Source organism: Falco naumanni, chromosome 5 (assembly GCF_017639655.2).
Source record: "Falco naumanni isolate bFalNau1 chromosome 5, bFalNau1.pat, whole genome shotgun sequence".
In the NCBI taxonomy this organism is placed as follows: Eukaryota; Metazoa; Chordata; class Aves; order Falconiformes; family Falconidae; genus Falco; species Falco naumanni.
In genome coordinates this window covers 30,854,758-30,878,859 of record NC_054058.1, presented here as the reverse complement: position 1 = coordinate 30,878,859, position 24,102 = coordinate 30,854,758, and the positions used below count along the sequence as shown (strand labels likewise).

At 40.2% G+C, this 24,102-nt stretch overlaps 2 protein-coding genes across 3 annotated transcripts in view; one reads left to right on the top strand and one right to left on the bottom strand.

Annotated features, from left to right (window-relative positions):
• Window positions 1–324: 324 nt before the first annotated feature.
• On the top strand, window positions 325–22,616 carry NT5DC3 (5'-nucleotidase domain containing 3). Its single transcript, XM_040596804.1, has 14 exons — window positions 325–484; window positions 3,760–3,944; window positions 7,385–7,459; window positions 7,937–7,992; window positions 11,392–11,482; window positions 13,174–13,311; window positions 14,726–14,786; window positions 15,024–15,126; window positions 15,214–15,315; window positions 16,036–16,117; window positions 16,480–16,566; window positions 17,756–17,896; window positions 18,264–18,328; window positions 19,448–22,616. The coding sequence occupies exons 1-14, from the start codon at window positions 433–435 to the stop codon at window positions 19,707–19,709; spliced, it is 1,500 nt and encodes a 499-aa protein (XP_040452738.1). The 5' UTR covers window positions 325–432; the 3' UTR covers window positions 19,710–22,616.
• Window positions 22,526–24,102, bottom strand: part of STAB2 (stabilin 2) — an 89,591-nt gene continuing 88,014 nt past the window's right edge. For both annotated transcript variants that reach the window (XM_040596802.1, XM_040596803.1), the window contains one exon: window positions 22,526–23,986. In XM_040596802.1, the coding sequence (XP_040452736.1) occupies window positions 23,936–23,986 (51 nt within the window). In that variant the 3' untranslated portion in view covers window positions 22,526–23,935. The remainder of the gene's footprint in view (window positions 23,987–24,102) is intronic.

Sequence of the window (24,102 nt, the reverse complement as noted above, 5' to 3'; positions counted from 1 at the left end):
CGTTTTGAGCTTGTTTTGTTCACAGATGTAAGCAGGTGTATGTAGCATCGCTGAAGGGCACGCTGGCTGGAGAAGTACCCCCCTGCTGCTGCTGTGGCTGTTGTTGGAGCCCCCCCGAGCCCTGCGGAGGCGCGGCGGCCGGCCCTGGCGCTCATCCCGCGGGCGGTGGCGCGGCGCTACCTGCCGGGCCGGGCCGGGCCCGCCCCCCGCCTCCCGCCTCTCGCCTCGGCGCGGCCCCGGGGCGGGGCCCGAGGAAGTGACTTCAGCCGGCGGCGGCGGTGGGGCTGAGCGGCGGAGCGGAGCATGGCAGCGGCGGCGGCGCGGTCCCTGCTGGCGGCGGGGCGGGCGAGCGGGCGGCGGTGCCGGGCTCTGCCCGCTGCGGGGGCCGCTCCCTACTGCACTGTGGCGCCGCAGCAGCAGCCGCCGCCCGACATGAAGAGCTACCTATGGTCGCGCTACAGGGAGGCCAAGAGAGTCACCAAGGGTGAGCGGCGGGCCGGGGCGCGGGGCCCGCGGGCGGCAGCCGCACGGCTCCCCCGCCGCGCCAGCCCTGCCGCTGCCGGCCGGAGCGCAGCCGGCCTCGGGGCGCGCCGGGGCGGCTCGGGGGGAGGCACGGCCGGCCCGGGGGGCGCCGCTGCGGCAGCGTGAAGGGCTCGGGGGGTCGCGCCAGCCGCTGCGCGCTTCCCCCCGCCCTTCGCGGGTCGCCGTGGGGAGCAGCCGTGGGCCCGTCCCGCCGCCGTCAGGTGTCAGCGTGGTGGCCCTTGTGCGGTCGCCAGTGCGCTGCCAGTGTCAGGCCGGGAGCGCGGGTAAGACCCGGCACCTCGGTAGGTCCTGAGGGCCGGACACCCGCCGGACACCTGCCGCCGCCTGGCCCCGGCCTGGGGAAGGGGCGAGCCCGCCCGCCCGCGGCCCTTGGGGGCGCCCCGAGGGAGGGTCAGCCTGGCCTGCCGCGCAGCCTGGGCCGGGGGCTGCTGTCGGGGGGTCGCGTGTGGAGAAAAGCAGTAAAAAAGAAATCGGGAAGTCGGTCGTCTGTCTGAGGGGCTTTCTGCGGTGTGCTCCTCTTCCAGAAAGTTAACACACCAAAGTTTTGGGTGACTTTTTTTTCGTTTTGCCCATGTGAGGCATTGAGGCCAGCGCAAGATGTGCGTAGACTCGGGAAGGCCCAGTCCCCCGGCCCAGCTGGGCACAGTTGCCGCCAGTGCTTGCTCAAAGCTTGCTTGCTTCTGCCCTTGCCCTGGTGGGAAGAGCATCACCAGGGAGCTTGAATATGTGATCTTTGTAGAGAGCCAAAAGAGAAAGAGGCGGCGTGTGCTCCACAGCATCGAGTGGGAAAGGGGAGAGCTTGTCCGGCAGTGGCAGTGGATAATCATGTTTTAGTCTTGCATGTTTTGCCCCTAAGGAAAGAGCCTTGAGCACGGTCTGGGGCTTCGCGCTCAAGTGCAGACACAGCATTTGCAAACATAAAATAGTGGCAGCATTTCACAAGTGAAATAAAGAAGCAGTGTTAGAGATTTTGGAAGAATGCTATGGACTTTGGAGGATGGGATAAGGAATAGGAAGAAGATAGTAAAAGTCTTTTTTTTTTTTTTTTCCGTTTTTGCAATTAACTTTTCCTTATTCTAAACCACACCCAAGTAATACTTCAGAGCTGAGATTAGAAAGTATAATAATGTTAAGAGAAAACAAGTCAGTTGGTGGGTGTGTGTTGGCAAAAGATGAGGCAAGTGCTTCTAGAATAATTCAGATTTATTACAGCCTAAGTCACCCAATGGCTTCAAGTATGTGACATTTCACTTGGTTACAGTGTTAAGGTGACAAAGCTGTCCTGATTTTTGACCCAAGGTTTATAGGACTTGGGATGCTGTCTGCCAGCCAGAATGTCTAATAGCTACAAAGCCTTCATACTGTCTGTTTTCAGACAGGCGCTAGTCAAGGTTTTTTTTTTAATATGAAATATCTTTATATCTATATATAGATCTATAAATATATTTTATTTTTAAAACAAATGTTGACTCACCAGGCTGCAGAATTGACATTTGAGAAAATACTTTTAACTATACAACAAAAATGGCTGTTGTAATGTGATTTTTGGAAGTTCACTCAAAACTATGGTTATGACTTCGTTAATTAAATGATTTGTAGCTTTTTTTATAGAGTAAGAGTATCTGCTTTAATAGCAGTGTGTCAGGTTGCATCTGATTATTTTGTTACCTCAACTGAGCATAACTTTTGTCTCCTGTATTACTGTAAGCAGTAACTGGAGATAGTAGGAGCTAATGTTTTCATTCAGGCTTACTTTGTTAAATTGACTGAAATGAAAGATACAGCTTTTCATGTCAGTTTAAGCATGGGCAACTTCTGGCATCTTTTTTGGTGAGAGAGATGCTGGTCTTTAATTGAAGCTTGGAATTAAGCTAGTGAAATTGCTGTTCTTTCTCTTAAAAGACTTAGGTATCTGCATCTGATAAAATTGAATAGTTTCAGATTGCTGCCTATTACTGGGTATCTGTATAAGTTTCTTACTGTATCTGCCCATTAACTGTGTGGCAGTCCAAGGCAGTGCTCTTAGAAAAGAAATGTTATTTCCCTTTCTGCAAGTTGGCCAGGGTTTTCAAATGGAGCACTGTCTCTCAAACAAATCTGGAGTCCCCATGCCTATGTGCCTTGTTGAGATGGTTTCTTGTTTGAGATGTTAGACCTGAAGGTTTTGAGATAGGTTTGACCAATTGCTTCTGCACTTACATGTAGAAAGTAACCAAAGCGTATTCCCTTTAAACTCATCCTTCCATGCACAGATTTAAGGTGAAGGCTCCCCCTTTTTCCACTAGTAGGGAAGGCTGGATTATAAAGATAGTATATGGGAAGGGAAGAAATGAAAACATGATCATTATTATGCTTCCAGGAGGGTAACATTTAGCCTTCTAATGTTGCTCGTTTGAGTTTTGTAAACAAGAAACACAAACATGCTTAATACCAGAGTTGTGTTGATTCTAAAGTTACTTACTATGGTATGGCACTATGTAAGTGGTCTGAACTTCTCAGTATACTTTAAAAAAATAATAATATTGAGGAACATAGCCTTAAAAATGGAAGTGATTTACACACGCTAGGTGCATGTATGTAGAGAATAATCAGAATATTTTTGGCTTCCAGATTTGCTAGAAGTTTAATAAGCATAGCAATGTGTTTGTAACTGTTGTTTGGGAAGTATGGCAATCACATAAAGTTTACTTGAGTTGAAATTGAGTAATGTGGTAACCTTGAAATGGTGAAGCAAAAGAAATTAAAGCAATGTCAAATTCAGAGAGTGTTGGGTTCTGCTTCTGGGGCAGAAGCTGGAACAAATAATGGGAGGAGAAGACAAGGCTCCTAGAATAATAGTGATAATATCCTCCTCCAACTCCAAAGTTCACTTTCAAAAGCAGTGATACATGTGTTAATGGAATTAGCAAAAAAATTATGCATGTAGAGTCTGGGGTTCTCTGATGAGCAAGATGCTGGTATGTATCTGTTCTCCTGCTTGAACTGTACAGAAAAAAGCGTGCTTCAAATAAAAACTATGGGTCACCAAGACAAGTTAGGGACAGCATTTTCAATAGCATTGTATTGTTAAGGATAAGCTGGTTAGTGTGAATTAGTTTGATATTTTCCATCTTCATTTATCTATATTTAGAGATTGGTAATGGTTTTCTATGTATTTATTTAAATAAAACTACAAGACTGGTATAATTTTTTTTTTCTTCTCTCCCCTGTTCCCAGAGTTGGTTCCTACAATTATGAGTAACATGCTGAATCCGGATGCTATTTTTTCAAATAATGAAATGAGCCTGTCAGACATTGAAATTTATGGTTTTGATTATGACTACACATTGGTCTTTTATTCTAAACATCTGCACACACTGATCTTCAATGCTGCTCGAGATCTTCTTATTAATGAGCATCGGGTAAGTAAAATTAATGGAATAAAAATAAACTTAGGAATAAAGATTATAGTAATTTCTGACTGAGAGGGACATAACTCATCTCATGCCTTCGTCCTAGCTTGGCTCCCTTTTGCAACAGCTATTTATGAGCCACAGAAGTCCTGCTTTGTTCTCGGCTGTAGTTTTGAGCAGAGCAGAATGTGACAATGGTTATGGAATAGAGTTTATTTTGGTAGTTTATGGAATAGAGTTTAATTTGGTAGTGGTGTGTTTCTTTTATTTTTTTTTCTGTCAATTATTGGAGTCACCCTAATATGTAGGAAGCTTAAAAGTTATCGTTACTTTTTTTGCACATTATTGCTGTGACTGCAGTGAGGAATTTGCCTATGAAATATTTTTAGCCTGACTTCTTAGGAGGTCTGTGATTGCACTGTGTGCTTGTGAGGTGTTCTGTATTTACCTGGCATTTCAGTGGAGTTAGCTGAAGGGGCAGCATGTGCAGTAATGCTGTCACTGACACAAGTAAGTGTCCGCTGAGAGGGAGCACTGCCCAGTTGCCTTGCTAGGCAGCCTGTTTGCGCTGGTGACCAGTTGACATCCAAGCAGCTTGGAGCTGGTTGTGCAGTTTGGGGATGGGAGAAGTTACTGTGTCAGGAAGTAGGGGGGGGAGATGGGTGACTTGGGAAGCTGAAGGTATTGCAGGGAAAAAGATTGAAGAAAACATGGACTGAAAGAGACAAAGTTTATTGAACTGTAGGAGTTGCAGGAAAAGACAAAAAGTCCACAGAGTAACTTAATAAAACTGCTGTTGTGTTTTATAAAACCTAAATCTGAATGGGTGGTGTTACTCTACTTTAGTGTTTGAATCTAAAGGTTAAGAGCTATATATAAACATCTATAAATATCCCTGGAAGAACAAAACTTCACGGGCGCCTGAAGCATACACAACTTGATCCCCCTAAGATACTGGCGTGTCTTGGTAGCAATTTCTGTAGGATGGGTAAATACACTTTATTAAAGCTAGGTAGTTCTTGCAAAAAACAATGTTACTGTAGCAGTCAAGTTTAATTCTTGTAGACAAAAATTCACAGTGCTCCTTTACTGTTTGAATGAATTCAGGTAGTAATAACTTTCCAGTTTGTCTTGACAGATCTTTTGACTGTTAATAAATGAAGCTGAAATTACTTTGAGACAGCTTATTGAAATATATCATCCCCTTGTGAAATGTATTGAGGGACAACAGTTGTCTCTCTAGCTCCTTATACTGTTAATGTTTTTCTTGTCTTTAACATTACGAAAACCTTCTAGGCATTATGATTGTCACAGTTAACCTAAAAGATGGCCAGTTTTGGTCATGGCAGTGTAAGGTAATTCATCAGAAATTTGCAAAATGCAGTGTAGGAAGCAAGGAATTTTGAAGTGTGTCCAAGAGAATAAACATCAATTTAATGCTGATCTTGGAGGCAACAGCAGGTGTTGAATGTAAATTCTTACTCTTGGGTTTATTTCTGTCCTGATTTATGGGCCTTGTGCCACCTTATCTGGACTGCTGTTTCAGTCCAGATATATGTATCCCTACCAAAAGTGGGGTAAGCAAACAATGCAAATGTGTTTGTGTGGTGGTTTTTTTTTTGTTTTGTGGGTTTTTTTTTTGTTTTTTTTTTTTTTGTTTGGCTTGTAAGGAAGCTCTGGTTTGTGTGCCAAGGTAGGCTCAGTCTGTTTCTCATATGAACTGGCATGTGTGCAAAAAGACAGCCTTTTAGTAGAATAAATTAAAGTAGGAAAGTCAAGCATGCAAAAATGAAAAAGTCAGAAATAAATTTTCTTGTTCGTGTTTGATGTGGCTGCTTTGGGGCATGTGAGCTACATTGTTTTCAGCTGATCACATTCTATATCCTCCCATGATGTTTTCCGCTGTTGCTTTTGCTTCATGTTCCCTGGCCAAATCTACACATCTTCCCAATCTGTCTGTAGGCTTTTTGTGCTGTTACTCAAATCAGTAGCCTCTGCCATGTTTTCTAGAATTGGTAGTAGAGATGTTAGTTCAAAAAATTAGGAGAAAGAACTGTTTAACTGTAGATGCCTGTGCTCGGCACAAGCACCATCAACAGTTGCATGGCAAGCCCTCTTCAGCATAGATAAAAACTGTGGAGAAATTGTGATTTATTTTTTGTAAAAGTATCTAGAGCCTCTGTTGAAGCTGTGTATTCTACTTTTTCTCCCTGAAAGCTTGTAAATTAGCCGTATATGTATGGAGCCTGTTGCAGGGAGAGGTGGAGAATGTGCCTGAGATGCATTTGTCAAGTTCTAAGACTGCCGTAGCCTGTGGGAGGGAAATGAAGGATTACTTTTCAGGTGCTTAATCAAATAAATGATGGTTTTCTTAGGCTTTGTCAGAAATGACTGAATCATCTCAGCTTTCGAAAACAAATGAACAAAACCCTTAGCCCAAGGCATGTAGTTAATGTGTATTTTTTTTTCATGGCTAACCTGTGCTTAAAGCAGGGCGAAATTACAGTCGACTGACAATGGGCTTGTACTGAAAAATGTTAGAAAACTCGAATACCTGTGCTACCTATAAGGAACCTGAGGAAAGAGTACAACACTGACATGCAAGTCATGTGGTCTCTAAACAAGGAGGGTTAACAGCTGCTGTCCAGGGTAAATATAGTTGGGTCACTGTGGTGTTCTCCTGAAGTGACCCACCCTGATGGCGTTTAATGCCTGACTTGCTTTCAGGATCTGGTCTTTGTGATGCACTGTGCCTTGGGGAAAGCCCCTATTAGGGGAGCCTGGCTTCTCCAGGTAACATTAGCCATTGTGAATTCTCTTCTTACCTCTCCATCTGTGTTTATTTGCAGTCCACTGTATCTTTAAACATCTCTGGGGTGTACATTCCAGACTTGGCAATCTAAGGAGTATGATCCGCACCAAGGAAGCCAAACAGATAGCTGTGCTTTTATTTCTTGAAAATGCCAAAGATTTTTTTTTCCCCTCCTGTTGGTGATGATGTATTGCTTTTTCTTTCAATAGAAGTGAGCAGTAAAGTTGAGGTATCTGTGTAATTTAGGGCATATTCTTGGGTTTCTAGCTGAAAGGTTGAATTGAAAACTATGTTGGTATAGTCTATTTCATGGAGAGACTTCACAATGCAAGGTAATTCAGCTATTAAAATTTAGGAAGTTAGTAAAATTTAGTTTTCAAAGGTGCATAAATGAAAATAACCTTTTGACAAGAGGCTAATGTTCAAAGTTGATCATCACACCTGGATGTCCAACTGTGCTTGACTTAGGCTTAAAACCTTGGATTTTGGGAAAATATTTGACTTGTCTTGCGCTGTACATATGTTCCTGCTAGTGAAAATGGGAAGTATAGAAAACTTAGGCTTTTAAAATTCTGCAGAAACAGCTTTTTTGTTATGGATTTAAAATCAAGTCATTGCTCTTTTTTTTTTTTCTTAGTATCCTGCAGAAATAAGAAAATATGATTATGATCCCAATTTTGCAATCAGAGGACTTCATTATGATGTGCACCGGGTATGTATAAATAAATTTGTGCTAAGTTATGTGGTGCTGAGAACCGAGCCAAAGAAATTAAATGGGGTTTTTAAGTCTTCCAGGTTTTCAGTCTGCATTGATGTGTTGGGATTTTGTTGCATGTTTTTCGTAGCAAGCTGGATTTCTTTTTTTTTTTTTTTTTAAATAGCTAATGCTTTGGGCATTTTGTTTGTATGGTGGGTGTGGGAAGGCAGCTAAGGAGTGCAACAGAAGAAACCTAAGCAGGTATGTGCTAATAGGAAAAGTTATTTCTTGTGTGACTTAACATTGTCCACACCTGAGCTTCCTTGGTGATTTGGCAAGGCCTAGGTAAAAGCCATTGATAAAAGTATTCTGGAACTGATGAAGGAAGTTGAAGTGAAGATGCTTAGGCATTGTAGAGATAGAAAGGTTGTAGATAAAATTTATCAGATAGTTGATGTGATAAAACCTGATATTTTTTTTCTCCCCTGCAAGGCATTATTAATGAAGATTGATGCTTTTCATTATATTCAGCTGGGAACAGTTTACAGGTGGGTAAAATTTATTTCGTATTTATAATGAAAATGTATACTTTTGTTCTTTGAATCTCTTAGTTGCATTTACTAGTGCACGTTAGGTTTGTATCAGGAACAGTACCCTGACAAGCACAGACATGAATGAACATTGCAGTCCTATTGGAAGGGGGTTTTCTTTGCACCTGTGTGTACGCAGACATGCACACATTTACTGACTGATACAGTACAGCTGATTCCCCAGTTCAGAGCTGGGGAAGTTGGCAAACTGGTTAGTCACATAGTGCTGACTCACTTTGTTTCCGGCTGTTAAATTGTGCCGAAAGACATCTAAAAATACGCTGATGACTTCTCCGCTGTTGCTTTCTATGTAAATAATTGTCACAGAGTGCCTGTTAGCATGACTGTGGTATGGTTGTAGACAGTTGAGAGGTCTTGCTGTGTTGGCAAAGCGCTTTTAAGTTTGGGTGCATCAAACACATCAAACTTGCAGAATGCAGCACAACTGCTTTGTGTCTGCACAGCCTGACGCTTTTGAGTTTACTGAATTGATGTAAAATTGCCAGTCTCTGTGCTGTGTTTTGTTACGCGATACAGACTTACTGTATGTGATCTTTGACAGGAGAGTTTTTAGTATGGCTCAGTTTGCCGATACAAAGCAGTACTCAATTGACTGACATGAGCACCACACTTGGTACCAGATTTTAATTTAAAGAAGCCTGAGCACCTTTTTTAATGTCATTGGACAAAAAGTTTTCATTTGGGGCCAAAAGACAACACAACCTCGTTTTTAGACAAGTGATTTACTATGTGGGACTGTATGTGGTAGTATGAAATGATGATCATGTGCTCGTTATCTCTTTCTGTTTGCCAGTTGGGCAAGTAAGAAGAAGATTCAGCCGTAGTGGTTGACTTGCTCTTTTATGAGTTAGTTTGAAATGCCCCCTGGGAGAGGGGAGAGGAAGGGAAGGAAAATGAAAGAGGAAACAAGATGGTATGGTCCAGCATTAGGCTCATACTGCCACCATAGTGGCTGTCTAAAGCTGCCGAAACGGTGTGCTCTGTATGTGTCATCAGAGTCTGGATGAGGCTTTATGCCATTTACTTTTGTGTTTTATACATGCTGATGTAGAATAATTATTATGTGTTTCAACTGACAAAACCTGTTCCTTTTTTTTTTTTCAAAGGAATTGTTTATGCAGGGCTCAGAGGGAGTCAGAGGACTCAGTGTACTGATTGTAAGATCCATTAAAAAAGGCTGTCATGTTTTACATTTTTTACTGCAAACAACACTAGTTTGCTACATTAAAGGTTAGGTGAAGTAATCAAAGCTACAGTTATCAGTAGAGGTATATAATAGAAATAGTAAGATTGGTATGAATGGAAATGTGTGTGTGAGAGCACCAGAAGAAATGCCGATAGAAAGGACAAAAGGATGGCATGTGTTGATGGTGTCTGGAAGTCATGGCATCTGCATGCTGTTTCTCCAGACACCCATATGGGGATGGGTGAGGGCAGAACATGATGACCAGACAAGGAAACTCTAGAGAGGTGTTGAGATTTGTTGAAGAGCTGGTGGTGTTCTCTGGTCACCCAGTGTAATTCTGGACAGATTGCTAGGCCACACATCTTGGTAGTTTTGAGTGTGTGTGAGGGTGAGAGTCAAAGCTACCTTTTCACTCAATACTTTCTCTTAATTTTGTTGAAAGTACCATTACCTTTCTCGTCTGTACCAACACTGAGCTTTGCCGTCAGTTGCTACATATCTGTGTTCTTAATTTTAAACTTCTCTGCATTCTGCATGTGTGTAGGTCAGTTGTAGAGCTGAAGGTAGCAGGACTGGCCTAAGCGTGCAGCCTCATTTGCAGTGAGAGGTTTAAGCCATTCTGGTGTCCCTCTGACAATGCATGTCTCCAAGGGCAGCAGTAGGAGCATTGCTGTAGGTGAACTGTGATGCTCTGTGCTGGCTGTCCGTGCTGCCAGTGGGATAAAATAGACTTTGTAGTAACACAGCTGGACTGTGAACTGTGTCAAGACTATGAGTCTCTTGGTAAAACTGATCTACAGCTTTGCCTACACAGTCATCTCTCCTCTCTGGATTTCACGTATGTCTGTTCTCTCTTGATTTGTGCTTAAGTAGCTCCTGATCCAAAAGCATTTTCTTCAGCAGTGTTCAAATACCACTTGGCGTAGCCCTCTGCAGGCTAGGTCTCGGTTCTGATCGTATTACTTGGTAGATGTTTAACATTTTGGTTGCATTTCTTTGTGTTTACTGTTGTGGAGTGGGTGACACTGAACTCTCTCTGTTACAAAACCGAAGTATTACCTGCCCTGTTTGTGCACAATACTAACTCGAATGCCAGAGTTCTACCAGTAATAGCATAAGGCTATGTACAGGTTGATGTACCATTGAGAACTGTAGTAAAGGATATAGTTAATGTGGGACTCTGCTACCGTAGCAGCCCTGAGGAAACTCATGTGTCATGTCCTTCTACCGGAAAGCCTGGTGTGGATGATAAACACTGAAAGTGTTTGGCTTATTAATTAATCAATTATTTTTTTTAATGCCTCGCAACACTTCTGGATAAGATAAAGAAAGGGAGGCGCTGAAATAACAGTCTTATAAGGCTGTAAAGCACCATAAATAGGCTTGGAAAAAAGGGACCAGATGAAAGGTTTTCATTTGTGTTCTTTAATCTTAAGCAAAATCTCAACACTTCTGTGTCCTGGTGAGGATGCTTGGGGTTTTTTAGATAATTTAGTGCAAGATGCTTGATACTGCAAACATTCAAAACCAAACCAAAACAAAGCTTTTAATCTCTTTCACAGTTGTTAAAGAAACTGGAGAGTTAACGTCTCCTTCTTCCCCATTTGTTGTTACATTTCAATATTTTAATTACTTGTCAACAGATCCTTCAAGTAATCTGAAATTTTGGGAGACTGAACTGTTGATACAGTTTAAGAGAAGTTCTTATTTAGTTAAAGGTTGTATATGTTTTTCTTTCACTTGAATCTTCAAGGTCATGCTGCAGAATAATCTGGTTTAAACACTATCACATCATCAGTGCTGTATGAAACAAAGGCAGGGTAAGATATTACTTTGAGTTAAGAAACTGGAAGCTCTAACTGCTTCTTACAAACCCTTGAGGCATAGTTTCAATGGAGACTAATTACCTCTTTTCCCGTAAGAAAGTAAAAAGGACTTAAAATTGGAATGTGTTCTGTGTGCGTCAGCCTGTTAAAGTATTACTTGATCTGTAGGAAAAGATGCTATTTTAACTTACAGGCTAAAGTGTTCCTGTGACATCAGTATTTTAATAAGCTTCAGATATAAGTGTTAATCTATCAGACTTTCATTCAATAATTACTTGAAAATTCTAATTTGACATTTGAACTAAAGCTGATGTGGTTTTCCAGAGGCCTTAGTGTTGTCCCAGATGAAGAAGTCATTGCAATGTATGATGGTTCCCATGTCCCTTTAGAACAAATGAGTGACTTCTATGGAAAGGTAAAACCATACAAACTGCTGTTTAAAAATGGTATTTTTCTGGGGGGGTGGGGTGGGTGTTGGGGTAGGGTGTTTGCATTTTGTTCTTATTCTTACTAGCAGTAGTATTTTCTCAATACATCATTCACTTGTGGTGCTAGATGTGAAGTTTGCTCTCTAAAGTGACAAATATCTTGTCTTTCTCCTGCTTGCTTTAGTTTCTTCTTTCACTGTTCCCTTGCCCAGTCATACAGAGAGAAACAGAAAATAGAAAAATCAAGTGACTTGCTCAGTGTTGCACAGCAAGTCTGATTAAAGGCTGGGAAATGAACCGTATCTGGTGCCTTACCCTGGCCGACGTACTACTTCCCAGTGGTCTAATGGCTTAGCTGAGGTAGTAGCAAGTAAATATATGGAGGCAACACTTGCGTACAGGCTGGCAGAGGGGTAGAAGACTTGAAAAAAGATGAATGATAAAAGATAAATCTTTTAAGTTTAGGATTTTGTTTTGTGGGGAAAGTTGGTCTTCTTGCTGGCAGATTCCTTCCTTTTTCCCAAATGAAGAATGGTGCTGTCTTTTTAGTAAGACCAAGTCTATTTTACCTCTTTTACTTACAGAAGTTAAGTCCGTGTTGACATGAAAGGCCTTTCTGTGTGCTGTGGAGCATTTTGTTCTTTTCGCACTTGTTCTTATTTTAAAGAGCTGAACTTGGAATTCTCAAATCTGGTCTCTGCAGCAGTTCCAAATATTGCCCTAGCATTCACTGTGAGGTGCCTTAGTCTCTGTAGGCCTGTACTTTCTTTGATCTTGGAAAAGTCAGTGACAGGACAAGAGGCCATGGGTGCAAACTGAAACAGGAGGTTTTCTCTGAACGTCAGGAAATGCTTCCTTTTACTGTGAGGGTGACCAGGCACTGGCACAGTTTGGATGCCCAGGGAGGTGGTGGAGTCTCCATCCTTGGAGATTCAGAAGCCATCTAGACAAGGTCCTGGGCAACTGGCTTTAAGTGGCCAAGCTTGAGCGGGGGGGGTTGGACAAGATGACCTCCAGAGGTCCCTTGCAACCTCAACTATTCTGTGTTTCTGTGATTGTGAGCAGCATGCTGTCTTGAGCTGGTTGCTTTACTTCTCTTCTTCTTGAAGTATTTGGTTTGTATTTGTTGTCATATAATGACATTCTCTACTTTTGTGGAAACTATAATTACAGCTTCTGCAGACTAGAAATCTTTTCCTCTGTTACTCCATTAGTAAATTCTTACAACTTTTTATTATCTGTTTTCAAGGAGCTTAATTGTTTTGCAGTCCTAATCAGTATTCCACTTGTTATTTGTTCTGGGTTGTTTAAATAAAACCTTCACCCCCATCACAGTACTCAATGCCTCCTAATTACAGAATTACAGACTTCCAGTGAAGGCCTCTAAGTCCTTCTCTTGACTTACAGCTGAGTGCTGTCTATTAGGTGTTTGTGAATTAAAATACTGCTCTTAAGAGTAATGAGTCATAATTAATTCTTAAAATCCAACATTTTTGTTGGAGTTATTTTATTGAAAGTCTGTTAGCTCAAAAAGAGTCTAAAGCAGTGTGAACAGTGATGGCAAAAGCTGAATATCTGCAACTAAGCTGAAGTGTTCATACTGAATGAAAGAAAGTGTTATAATCTGAGAAATGCCTGACCTTTTTTTTTCTTTCTTATTTTCTTCCCACTCATGTAGAGCTCACAAGGAAATACAATGAAGCAATTCATGGATATATTTTCCTTACCAGAAATGACACTCCTTTCTTGTGTGAATGAATATTTTCTGAAAAACAACATAGACTATGAGCCTGTTCATCTGTACAAAGATGTCAAGGTACTAGCTTTGAAGATTTAGGTAAATCTCTACGTTTGTATGTCTTCTGTCTGGGAACTTCAGGAAGCTTCAGCCTGCTGTGTCAGCTCCAGCAAAATACCTGAACTTCAGGTTTTGTATGGAGTAATTATTGCCATATAACCATAAAAACAAGTAAAATGAAGGTAGACCTTGGAAATGTAGAATAATTAGAAAGTTGTTTTAAATCTGACGATATAGGGCTGTTGTTCTTTTTGTAGGTGTGAGGGATAGATAGGAGGAAAGTGAAGAAGCTCTTGAATGTTGATAAAGCTTCTTTTGATTGTTATTAAATATATACTTTTCTGCTAGAGGCTATAGGGAATTCCAGTTTGGAGCTTTCAGTTGTACTGCCTCTCTGTCTTTGCTAGCATACGATCATTTGCTGTCTCTTGCTTTTGGCATATCTATTTTGCCTGTTTTCCTCTCTTCATCCTCCAAAACAATCTAGTAATAATGACTAGTATAATTTAACCCTCTTGACTCCTCAGGATATAATCTGCAGAGGACATAGTATTGTCATGGTTATTTAAATATAGTAGAGGTCATGCCCACATTGATGGTATTCGTCTTCACAGGCTTTCCATCCAAAACCTTTCCTGGCCATTGCTGACACGTATTAAACTTGTGTTGTTGTTCAGCATATGTGGTGCACCTGAACGAGTAATTTTCCCTTCTGCCTACGGCTACATAGAGTCAGAAGGCTAGTTCTTGTGTTTTCTGCTGAAGTGTTTGTAGAAAATTCTGTACTGCTCGGAAGTCCTATAGTGACATTTTTTTTTTTTTTTTTTTTTAGGACATATCCCATGTTAAGTACCAAAATGGTAGGACTGTTGTCCTAAACAAAGCTGGTGCAGAGCTGGCTCAAGAGAGATACCAAATGCCTTCAGAGCACCTTACAGAGTACTTTGCTTAAGCATTTAGGTTCTTTCGTTTGTTCATAATTTTCTTTTTTAAATAACCAAGGCATTTGAGAGTGATCATAATCTAAAATCTGACTTGAAGCTTTTTTTTTTTTTTTTTTTCAAGAGGAAAGGAATGTGTTCTGCTCCAAAGGTCATTGGAAATCTGTGAGGACTCTGCTTCTGCAGAGGGCTTTCACCCCACTTCACCCTTTTTGAGCGCCCTTTCACAGTTATGTAAACCAGCTCCTGTGCTATAGGGTTTTGTACTTCCCAAAAGTATGAAGTTAGTTTCTTGGAGGACAGGCTTGCTCTTTTTCTAGTGGTGACATGTATGTATAATGAACTTTGTGTGGCATTTCTGGAAAGTTGAAAGTGTAATTCAGAGAAAAGAATTGTTTTAAACAAAAAATTACTACTGCAGTGCAGTGAGCATGGTCTTTATACTTGAAAAGATTTTTTAGTTTTTCAGTGCTCTGTTGCTTTCCTAACAGGATTCAATCAGGGATGTCCACATCAAAGGAATAATGTACAGAGCAATTGAAGCAGATATTGGTAAGTACTACTGAGATCATCTATCAAAGGTCTTTTCACTGATAGTATAATAATAATCTTTCTGGCTTCCTTATTTAAGATTACAAATTCTAAATTAAAAAGCATCAAAGAGTTATTTCCACTTGTCTGAGGTGCCTTTGCCAAGTATAACCTCATGTTCTGAATCCTTGGTTGAATGCGGAAAAAATTCTCATGGAAACCTCTTTTGATTAATACTGTTTTCCCCAATCCTCACAGAGAAATATATCTGCTATGCTGAACAAACTCGTGCGGTGTTAGCAAAGCTGGCTGATCATGGCAAGAAGATGTTTCTCATCACAAACAGTCCCAGCAGCTTTGTGTAAGTGAACAGTTGTTTACTTTTCAGCTATACATTTTTAAAGGATACAGCACTTCTTATTATGCTTCACTGTTCTGGCCTTTTTAGGGACAAAGGCATGAAGTTCATAGTCGGCAAGGACTGGAGGGATCTCTTTGATGTAGTCATTGTACAGGCTGAGAAGCCAAACTTCTTCAATGATAAACGAAGGTGGGTACTTAGTAAAGAATGATTCTAGCAGCTTATTCCATATAAGGCTATAGTGTGTGTTATGAAATATTTTAATTCAGATGCAGTGTAAAATGAAATTGTATTTGGTGAAATCCTGTTTTAAGGTCATCAGGGAATGCAGCAACGCCCAATTCTGAAGTCCAAATATTTGCCATTTCTCACCTAAGAAAGTTTCAGTAGCTATTACAGGTCTGCTGGATTGAGTTAGGATCACAAAAGCTGTTTTGAATATCTTGGCTTGTAAGTTGAAGTGTGTTCCTTTCCTAATAAACCTGAGAATTTTTGGTGTGATGCTTTTCAGCTTCAGCCCCTTACCTGGAAATATCTTTCATTACTTCTGTGTTTTTTGATTTTTTTTTTTTTTTTTTTTTATTAGTCACATATGCTATTTAAAGGGTAGAGTGGCTGATGGACAGGAATATTTGGAGTTGTTTAATTAAATACACACATTTGTCATGTATATGCACTGCTCTTATACTTGAAAAAGACCTATTTCTTTTTGTGTACTTATGATTTACAAGTGAGATAGAGGGAGGTGGGATTCCACTCCCCCCCACCCCCCATTTTTTATTTAATTTTAAAAAGAACTTTAGGGTGCATCTTGCCCTCAGTCCTTTTCAGTATTAAAATTTTCATCTCCTCCTAAAAAGTGAAAGAATTTCTACAGCAATGTAACAATTGTATATAATTCTATTCTAGACCGTTTCGGAAGGTGAATGAAAGGGGAGTGTTGCTTTGGGACAAAATTCACAAGCTGCAGAAAGGTCAGATTTACAAACAGGTATGCTTTCAATAAACTCTTTCTGTTCAAATTTAATACCATTTCCCAGAATCCTAAGCTTCTTTAGATACCATAAAGGCTTCTAAAAAGTAGGTATGTTCTTTTTACAAAGAGAGTTACTTTAATGACAAATGACAAAATGGTACAAATTCACTGTTGGTGTTGTATGTCTCCGGTTTACTTGCCTCTTGAACTGATACTACTGCTGAAATTGCCTGTAAAATTTGGGATTCATAATATATATACAACTGTGGGCAATATTCTTGACATTAAAATATTTTTAGGGGTGTACTAAATGCCTTTCATGACTCTGAAGGTGCAAGTTGCATGCCGCTACAATATATGTGTCATTGTTTCCACAGGGTAACTTGTATGAATTTCTGAAGCTTACTGGCTGGAGGGGCTCAAGGGTTCTCTACTTTGGTGATCACATTTACAGTGACTTGGCAGTAAGTAGTTTACTTTCACAAAATGGGATAAGGCGAGGCTTTTTGTTAGTTTTTCTCTCTTCCTCCCCAGTTATTCAGTGTAACACACTTTCATTTGAGATTTCAGAATACAACGAAATTTGAGTTGGTAGTTCAATTATATTGCTTCTCTTGCAGCGAAGAAAACTGGTGCTGTAAAAGGCCGACCATATTTTCCACATGACTTGCAGCATTTAACTTGTTTACAAACTGCGCTCAGGAATGTGCGAGTTTGTATCCCTGATCCAGATACTGATTGTGTCAGATGTAACAGGGAGTAAACACAGATATCCAAACATACAGGATGACTAATCTGGATGATACTTACTACCAAGTGTAATAAGAGCTGAAGGAACTTCTGTTTTGAATGCAGGAGGCAATCTTCCTGTCACTAATGGTAAACTAACTTTCTTCCCGGAGATCTTGCTATGGTTTATAGCCCCCACTGTCCAGGCATTTTCTTACTAACTTACAAAAAAAATGTACTGTTAACTGTTACTTTAGAGTAAGCGAGCACCACCTAACCGTTCTATGGTCAATTGCTTACGAACACCTGAATGTGGCCTTCCATTGCCAGTCTGTGGTAATGTGTTTCAGCAGCAGCAGATATTAACGTTTCTGCCCCAGTCTGCTTTTAAGAAGAAAACCAAGTTTGGGTGCTTCAGAAGGCTGAGGGCCAAAGGAAGGAGGAAGCAGCTCTGTTCTCTGGTGCAACGGAGGAGAGAGCAGAGGTGGCAGCTACCTCATCCTGTACTTGTCAGGAGGAGCTTGAATAGCTGAGGGTCCTGATAGGACTGTTCTGTCGGCTGAGTGTATGGGTAAATACTATGAGCCCAACGCTTGGTTTCCTCCAGATACTTCTGATGGCAGCAGAGGTCTCCTCTACAAGAGGAGTTTCCTACTATTTGTTTTAAACCTAATTAGTGTTTATTTGGAAGTGCTTATGTGTTCTTTCTCTCTCTCTTTAAAAATGTGGGATTTGAAGCTTATTCTGAAACTAAACTCTGTTGCCTGTTGGCATAGTTAAGTCCCACTGTTTAATAATTCTGCTTATACGTAAGAACAGTTAAAGCAGTGCCCCATTGGAATAAACAATGGTCAGATTCTTCAGTTCTTTTAAGTAGTTATTTTTAAGACTAATAACTTGCATTTTGTAATTCTTGGTAAATAGGATTTGACCCTGAAGCATGGCTGGCGTACTGGTGCAATTATTCCAGAGTTACGGTCAGAGATTAAAATCATGAACACAGAGAAGTACATTCAAACCATGACCTGGCTGCAAACCTTGACAGGATTACTGGAACACATGCAGGTTTGTTCTCTGTGTGTGTAATCAGCTCTGTATACCAGGAGGGATTCAGCCAAGTTTCTAAATGCTAGAGATTGACATTGCGAGTGCTTTCTGTGTCATTAAAGTTCACAGGTTTGACTGTAGGTAAATGAATGCAATTATTTGTATGGCTAGTTAACAAGTTTTCTCAAAATCTTGTCCCCTTCCTCCACTGGGTCAGCCTGGATTGGTTCCTGCTTCCAGCTGTTTAAAATGCATGTGGATGACTTCTGTATACTGTTCTCTGAAGCATTGCTCTTGTCCTGTTAGCTGACCAGTGTTTATTAAGGGAAAGGCTCATTTATAAAGGCATCCTTAGTTAAGCTGTTATCCATACTTTACATTCCAGGTTCACCGTGATCCTGATTCACAGATGATCTTAGAAGAATGGAAGAAGGAAAGAAAGGAAATGAGGTAAGACATAGGAGATGAAGAATTTACAAGAAGTTTCATGATATCCAAGTGTTCTATGTGATGTCTTCCACAGGTTTCTTCAGAATTTCTCTCCATCCATGATTTATATTCCCTGGTAGTTACAGACCTTGTAAAATTAACTGTGTAAAGCAATATTCTACCTGTCTCTTCTGCAGCTCTTTTCCCCTCTGACCCTTTGTGCATATGAACCTCTTCTCCCTGTTCCCCTTCTCTGGAACAGCTGTTAGTTTTCTGCATGAAAGGCTAACATCATATCAAATAAGTTTTTCCTTCTCATCTCATTTCTCCTGTCCCTCTGTGTTCAGCTTTCACTGTTGCTATTGATTCCACAGCTTTACTTCTGCATGATTTAAAAATGTGTTTCTGTATCAAGGCTTAGGTCACTTAATTGGTTTTTAGATGATTTCTTCAGATTACATAAATACATTTTAGAATATGCAGAAACCAAGCTTTGCAGTAGACTGGATTTAGCAGTGGACGCATCACAAAGATGGGTATAGAGGCTAAAACTCCTAAAAATCTACTATTGTGAAAGAGCAGTCACTAAATGCAGGGTGTGTGAAGCGCACAGTTGGCCAGGCCAGCAATGATACCATCAGGCTTCCCTAGAAACATGGAAGTAAATGAAATGGGAATGATACTCGGTGGTGACTAATAATAGAAGTTAATTCCAAGATGTGTGTGAGCTTTTTGTGTACATTAAGCCAAATCTTTGTGTATTTTTTTTTTTTAAAGTCTTTTATCTTTGGGATAAGTGGATGCCATTAGGATTTAGATGAAGACGAAAGTCTTCTGCAGTGTCTAGAAAGGAAAGCTTGAGATGTCATGTTTCTGAAGTCAGAAGCAGCTTATCACTGGTTTTAGTGGGAGAAATGTGGAACTCTTCTGTTCACCACTGTTACTGCTAGATCTGGGCTACATATGTGCAAGACATGCAAAAATTTATGTGGTGTATTTTAAGTGTTTTGAAGTGCAATGGCAAGGGAATAATACATGGAATGTTATAGGAACTGCATGCTTCAGGTTCTGCATGCTAGCTGGTAGTGTGTGCAGGTATGTTCACTTCATTCTCTTTTGTTTTCTTTTTTTGGGGGACAGGGAGATGAATAGGAACTTCTTCAATGCACAGTTTGGAAGCTTATTTAGAACTGATGAGAATCCAACTTATTTCCTAAGACGTCTCTCTAGATTTGCGGATATCTACATGGCATCATTGAGTTGCCTCTTGAACTATGAGCCTGATTACACGTTTTACCCAAGAAGGACTCCTTTGCAGCATGAACTTCCTGGCTGGTCAGACCAGCTGTGCACTGGTACATTCAGAATACCTTTCCTACAAGAGACAGTTCAGATCAAATAAACACTTCATGGCTTCTCTCTTGAATGGGCAAATTATATATATATAAAAATAATTTTTTTTTAGAATGTACATGTATTTTATTTGTCACTTAAATCTGTTATCTTGATCTGGATATAATTCATACTTGTTCTTATAAGCATTGTACCTATTTTCTCCTCTTGTGCTCAGAGATGTGAAAACTCCTCTTACACACAGAAGAAATGATGGATTGCCAAAATAGTAGTGGGCTGAGATGGAGGGCATATTTGAGGGGAAGGACTGGTGGTGTTCTGGGGTGGTTGTTTTTGTTTGTTCATTGGAAATTTCAGTCTGCAGCCCTGTGGTTTCCCAAGGAATACCTGTACGTTCTGTTCTGGCAGCGTTCGCCACTCCAGCTGGAAACTGTGATGGATCTTGGCACTGAAAGGCTTAAATCCAGTGTTAGTAAATCAGTGATACGCAGTTAGTAGCCAGTTTACAGTGAGACTGAGGGGGATGATGTATGCATTTTAGCTTTCCTTGCTGCCACAGCTAGAGCCTTACCTGTAACTGAACTAATTGCTGTAGTAGTGTTGTGGCTTTGCTGCATTGCAGTGATTACAGTACTAGCAGCTCAGGCTGATGAACTTTTTCTCATGTCTCTGCAGTTTCTGGTCTTGCAACATCTGCTTGGCTCTAAGTGGGCTTGAGCCCAAAACTGAAAGTGACAGTAACTCGGGCTGCTTCAGCTTCCTTTTGTTAACTTCCAGGCACATTTCTTTTTAAGTTTCAAAACACTTCAAATATCCGCTCTCTAATAATAAACCCATTTCAAGAGGTCTTACATCTTGCATTTCAAAGTGGAGACATATCTGTCAGGCTTTAGATTGATCCTAAATGCTGCTTTTAAAAATTTCAAGTGTCTTACAGTGGTATGAAGCGTGGTTTTGCTGTTCCCTAGGAGAGAATGTATTTCATATAGCCTTCAGTAATGGACTTTTACAGTCAAAATAAACACGCACAATGGGCAAATGAGTGAGAAGAAAAATTAAGAAATGACATCTGAAAACCAGAGTTTCCTGATGACTTTTTTTTAGCTCAAGCCTTGAAAGCCAAATTGGGGGTGGTAGACAGTTTGCATCCAGCAGTGCAGATTAGAAGTGTTATTGAATTACTGACATTGCATGATATAATGGTAATGCATGAATGCAAACTCTGGGTAGCCTATCTGTTCCAAAGATTTGAGCTGAAAAATGTCTGTTTTGCACAAGGAAAACATCTATTGATGTGTTTCCTCAAACAGGCACTTTATAGAACTGCTGTATAGTTGTTTTTAAATAAGGATGCTTTCCTTTCTCTGCATCCAAAGGAAATGTGTTTTGTTTCTTTGTTTGTTTTAACTGGTGCTTCCTACCCCAGCCATTTTAGAAGACATAACATGATTAATATTTTTCAAATTTTAGTTAAAGACTCTGTTTTTAAAAGCATATAATTCACAATTATATAGCATTTGGTATTCTTCATTTTGTGATATCAATTATATCACTTCCTTCCTACCATGATTGTCAGGTAAACAAACTTCTGGTGACTGAAGGGGTGTGTGTGGTGGGTTTTTTTTTTGGTTTTTTTTTTTAACCTATTATGTGCAAATACCTATATTTAATTTCATATGCAGCATCCTGCTATTTTTAAAAGCATGTTTGCAAAGTAAAGAATGTATTCTACTCTAGCCTGCGTAATTTCGTAAGTAGTTTTCCTGTATGCTTGAACTCAGTCTGAAGTCCTTAGAGGTGGTTGATATATTTATGTTTATGTTCTTGTGTTCCTGTTTCAAACCTCACATGCAACACCCCTGAAGTGTGTGTGTGTATTTAAACAGGTGAATGTACTTGAAATAAGTAAGTTCATCTGACAGCCCAGCTGTTTTGCTGGAAGTAAAAGATAATGTTTTGCAGGAATTTAATTCGGCTTTATCAGGAGACATTTTGTGGGGGTATATGTGAGAAATATGTAACATAACTTGATAATGAATTGTGGGGATGGAAATATTCTTGATTTGCCTTCAGTTCTTTATCCAAGTGCTCAGCTAGAACTGAACTTGGTGTTATATGTCTGTAACACCTCTCATGCTCCAGAGATTTCAATGCACTGTTTAAAAAATAAAACAAACCCCAAACCACTGCACATTTTCCACCTTACTACCAGCAAATAATATTGTTACTTGGTTCTGCGTTACTGAATTTGATAATGTTTTGTTGGTTATAGCTCTGTGCTGTTTGTTCTTTTAAAGCTGGCTAGGAGTCAGTTTGTTTACCTAATTTTCCTGTGTTAAGCAGGAACAGTTTAATTGGGTTGGATGATGTTACCCACATAATATACATTTTGTTTCAAGCTGATTTTCTCCTTGCCCTCTTTCTCTTAACTTAAAAATCAAACTTCTGTACAAAGCTATGTTACAACAGCCAGCTGAAGTAAAATCTTGTTTATATTGCATGAATTATTGAAATAAACGACATTGCATGAAAAAAAATTATGGGAGGGTTATGTTCCTTTAAAACAAGCCAACTATATAATATATGAATTTTAAGTGAGAATTTTTAAGTGTATTACTTATTTTTCAGTTCTAGAATGCTGCTCTTTAAAGTCTAAAAATGCCTTGCATTTTTGTAATGATTTCACCTTGGCGCTCTTTGCATTACTTATTTTAACCTTGTTATGTTACTGACTTCAAAAAGATTTTTGAGCACGTTTAAAGAACAGTGTCTTTTTATATTCATTTTGGGATTGTAGTTCATTTGAACACCAAAACAAGAAGAGATTTTCATTCTGTTTTATGAAAAACATGAAGGAGAATAGTCTGTCAGTAAAAGAAGAGTTTAATGAACTGTGGAACTTATTTTGTGATAAAAATATTTAACAATAATTACAGAAATAAATGCTTGGACTTTATCTTCTGGTCCCTGTGAGCCTTAATATTTTGGGTGATTGGGAAGAAAGAAGAACATGCCTGCTTACATTTACCTGTAAGATTACAGGTAAATGTGAGCAGGCATGTGTGGGGGGGCAAGGGAAAAGGAGTTAGGGAAATTACTTCAGTCTGTCTAGGCATACTTACTTACACATCAGACTTCCTTGGTTGTGCTTGATGGCTGTGTGAACAGCCCTGGATTTGCCTGCATACCTTGTGATGGGGATGCTCTTGGAGGCAGCTTAATGCTTTCCTGGACCGACACGTTCCCTCCTGCCCCCATGCCTGGTAAACACCAGAAAGCGCATCGCAGAGGAATGTAACTGCAGCCAGTGTGGTTTGTATAGTGTTCTCACAATTTGATATGATACTAAATGTTTTGAGGGAAGGAAACGGCAGCAAATTGAACTCGTTTGTTTCACTTACAGCATGGTGAAAATTGCAGCTGTTAACTGCTTTGCATCTGTTGAAAGGCGATGTTAATGTGCTTGGTAAAATACAGTATGTGAACAAGCAAGTAGCTTCTGCTCCTGTCAGACCTACAAAACTGGATGTGGACATGACATGGCAAGGGTATGCTGATCATCATCCACTTTTCATAAAAATGGCTCGAGTGAAAACTGGTTACTGTTTGAACGCTCTCATATTACCTGTATTTCTGGCTAAAGCTCCTACTGTTACTATGTCCCTTTGTACAGTGAGGTGAGATGTAAGCAAAACACAGTCAAGTTTGGGGAAAGATAGAAAAGCTGGAGGAAGCAAGCAAAGCAGATGGGATGGTTGTGTTTCCTGCTGCTGAAATTCTTACAAGAAAGTATACTCGCAAAAAATCCCCTCAGTTTAAAAATACAGTTTTAACACATGTTCTGTTTCATACTTGCCAGTTGTAGTTGTAACTGAGCCAAAAGGAAAGTGTAGAGCTGGAGTACTAGCAGGTTTAGGATATTTGCCAAGTTAGCAGTCCTGTGTGTTAGAGGCTATAAGGTCTGTGAAGAATAAAAGCAGCTGAAGAGCAGGCTAGTGAAAATCTTCTCGTTTTCAGAGAGGTGTCTGCTTCTGGGTAGGTTAGTTGAGACTCCATTTTCCTTTTGGCACCCATGGCTGTATTGCTCAGATACAGCCAACACTTTTGAGGCTGGTAACTCCATGGCCTCTATAGAGTGCATCTTAAACAAAGTGGTGGTCTTCTGGGTTTTAGTTTGTAGCAAGATTTTATTCCCAGAAAAGTGTAGGTGCTGTTTTTTCACAGTAAGTGTAAATAGAAATGTGTTTGGTAATTGACTAATGCCAAACGCAGGCTTTAATTCTGATCGTGAGGACCGCTCATCACCAGCTGCTGGTCATCTGAATCCTGTAAAATAGAAGAAAAAAACAGACTTGAAATTGTGTTCGGAAATTAAAATCACTTTCTGGTAAATTTGTCTATACACATGGCAGAGTTTACACCTGATATTTTTGCACCAAACA

Excerpts from the sequence above, each read along its gene's own strand:
- NT5DC3 (XM_040596804.1), top strand. The coding sequence starts at position 433 with ATGAAGAGCTACCTATGGTCGCGCTACAGGGAGGCCAAGAGAGTCACC. Across the intron at positions 7,460-7,936 it reads TTCATTATGATGTGCACCGG|GCATTATTAATGAAGATTGA; the intron begins GTATGTATAAAT and ends CTCCCCTGCAAG. Across the intron at positions 7,993-11,391 it reads CAGCTGGGAACAGTTTACAG|AGGCCTTAGTGTTGTCCCAG; the intron begins GTGGGTAAAATT and ends GTGGTTTTCCAG.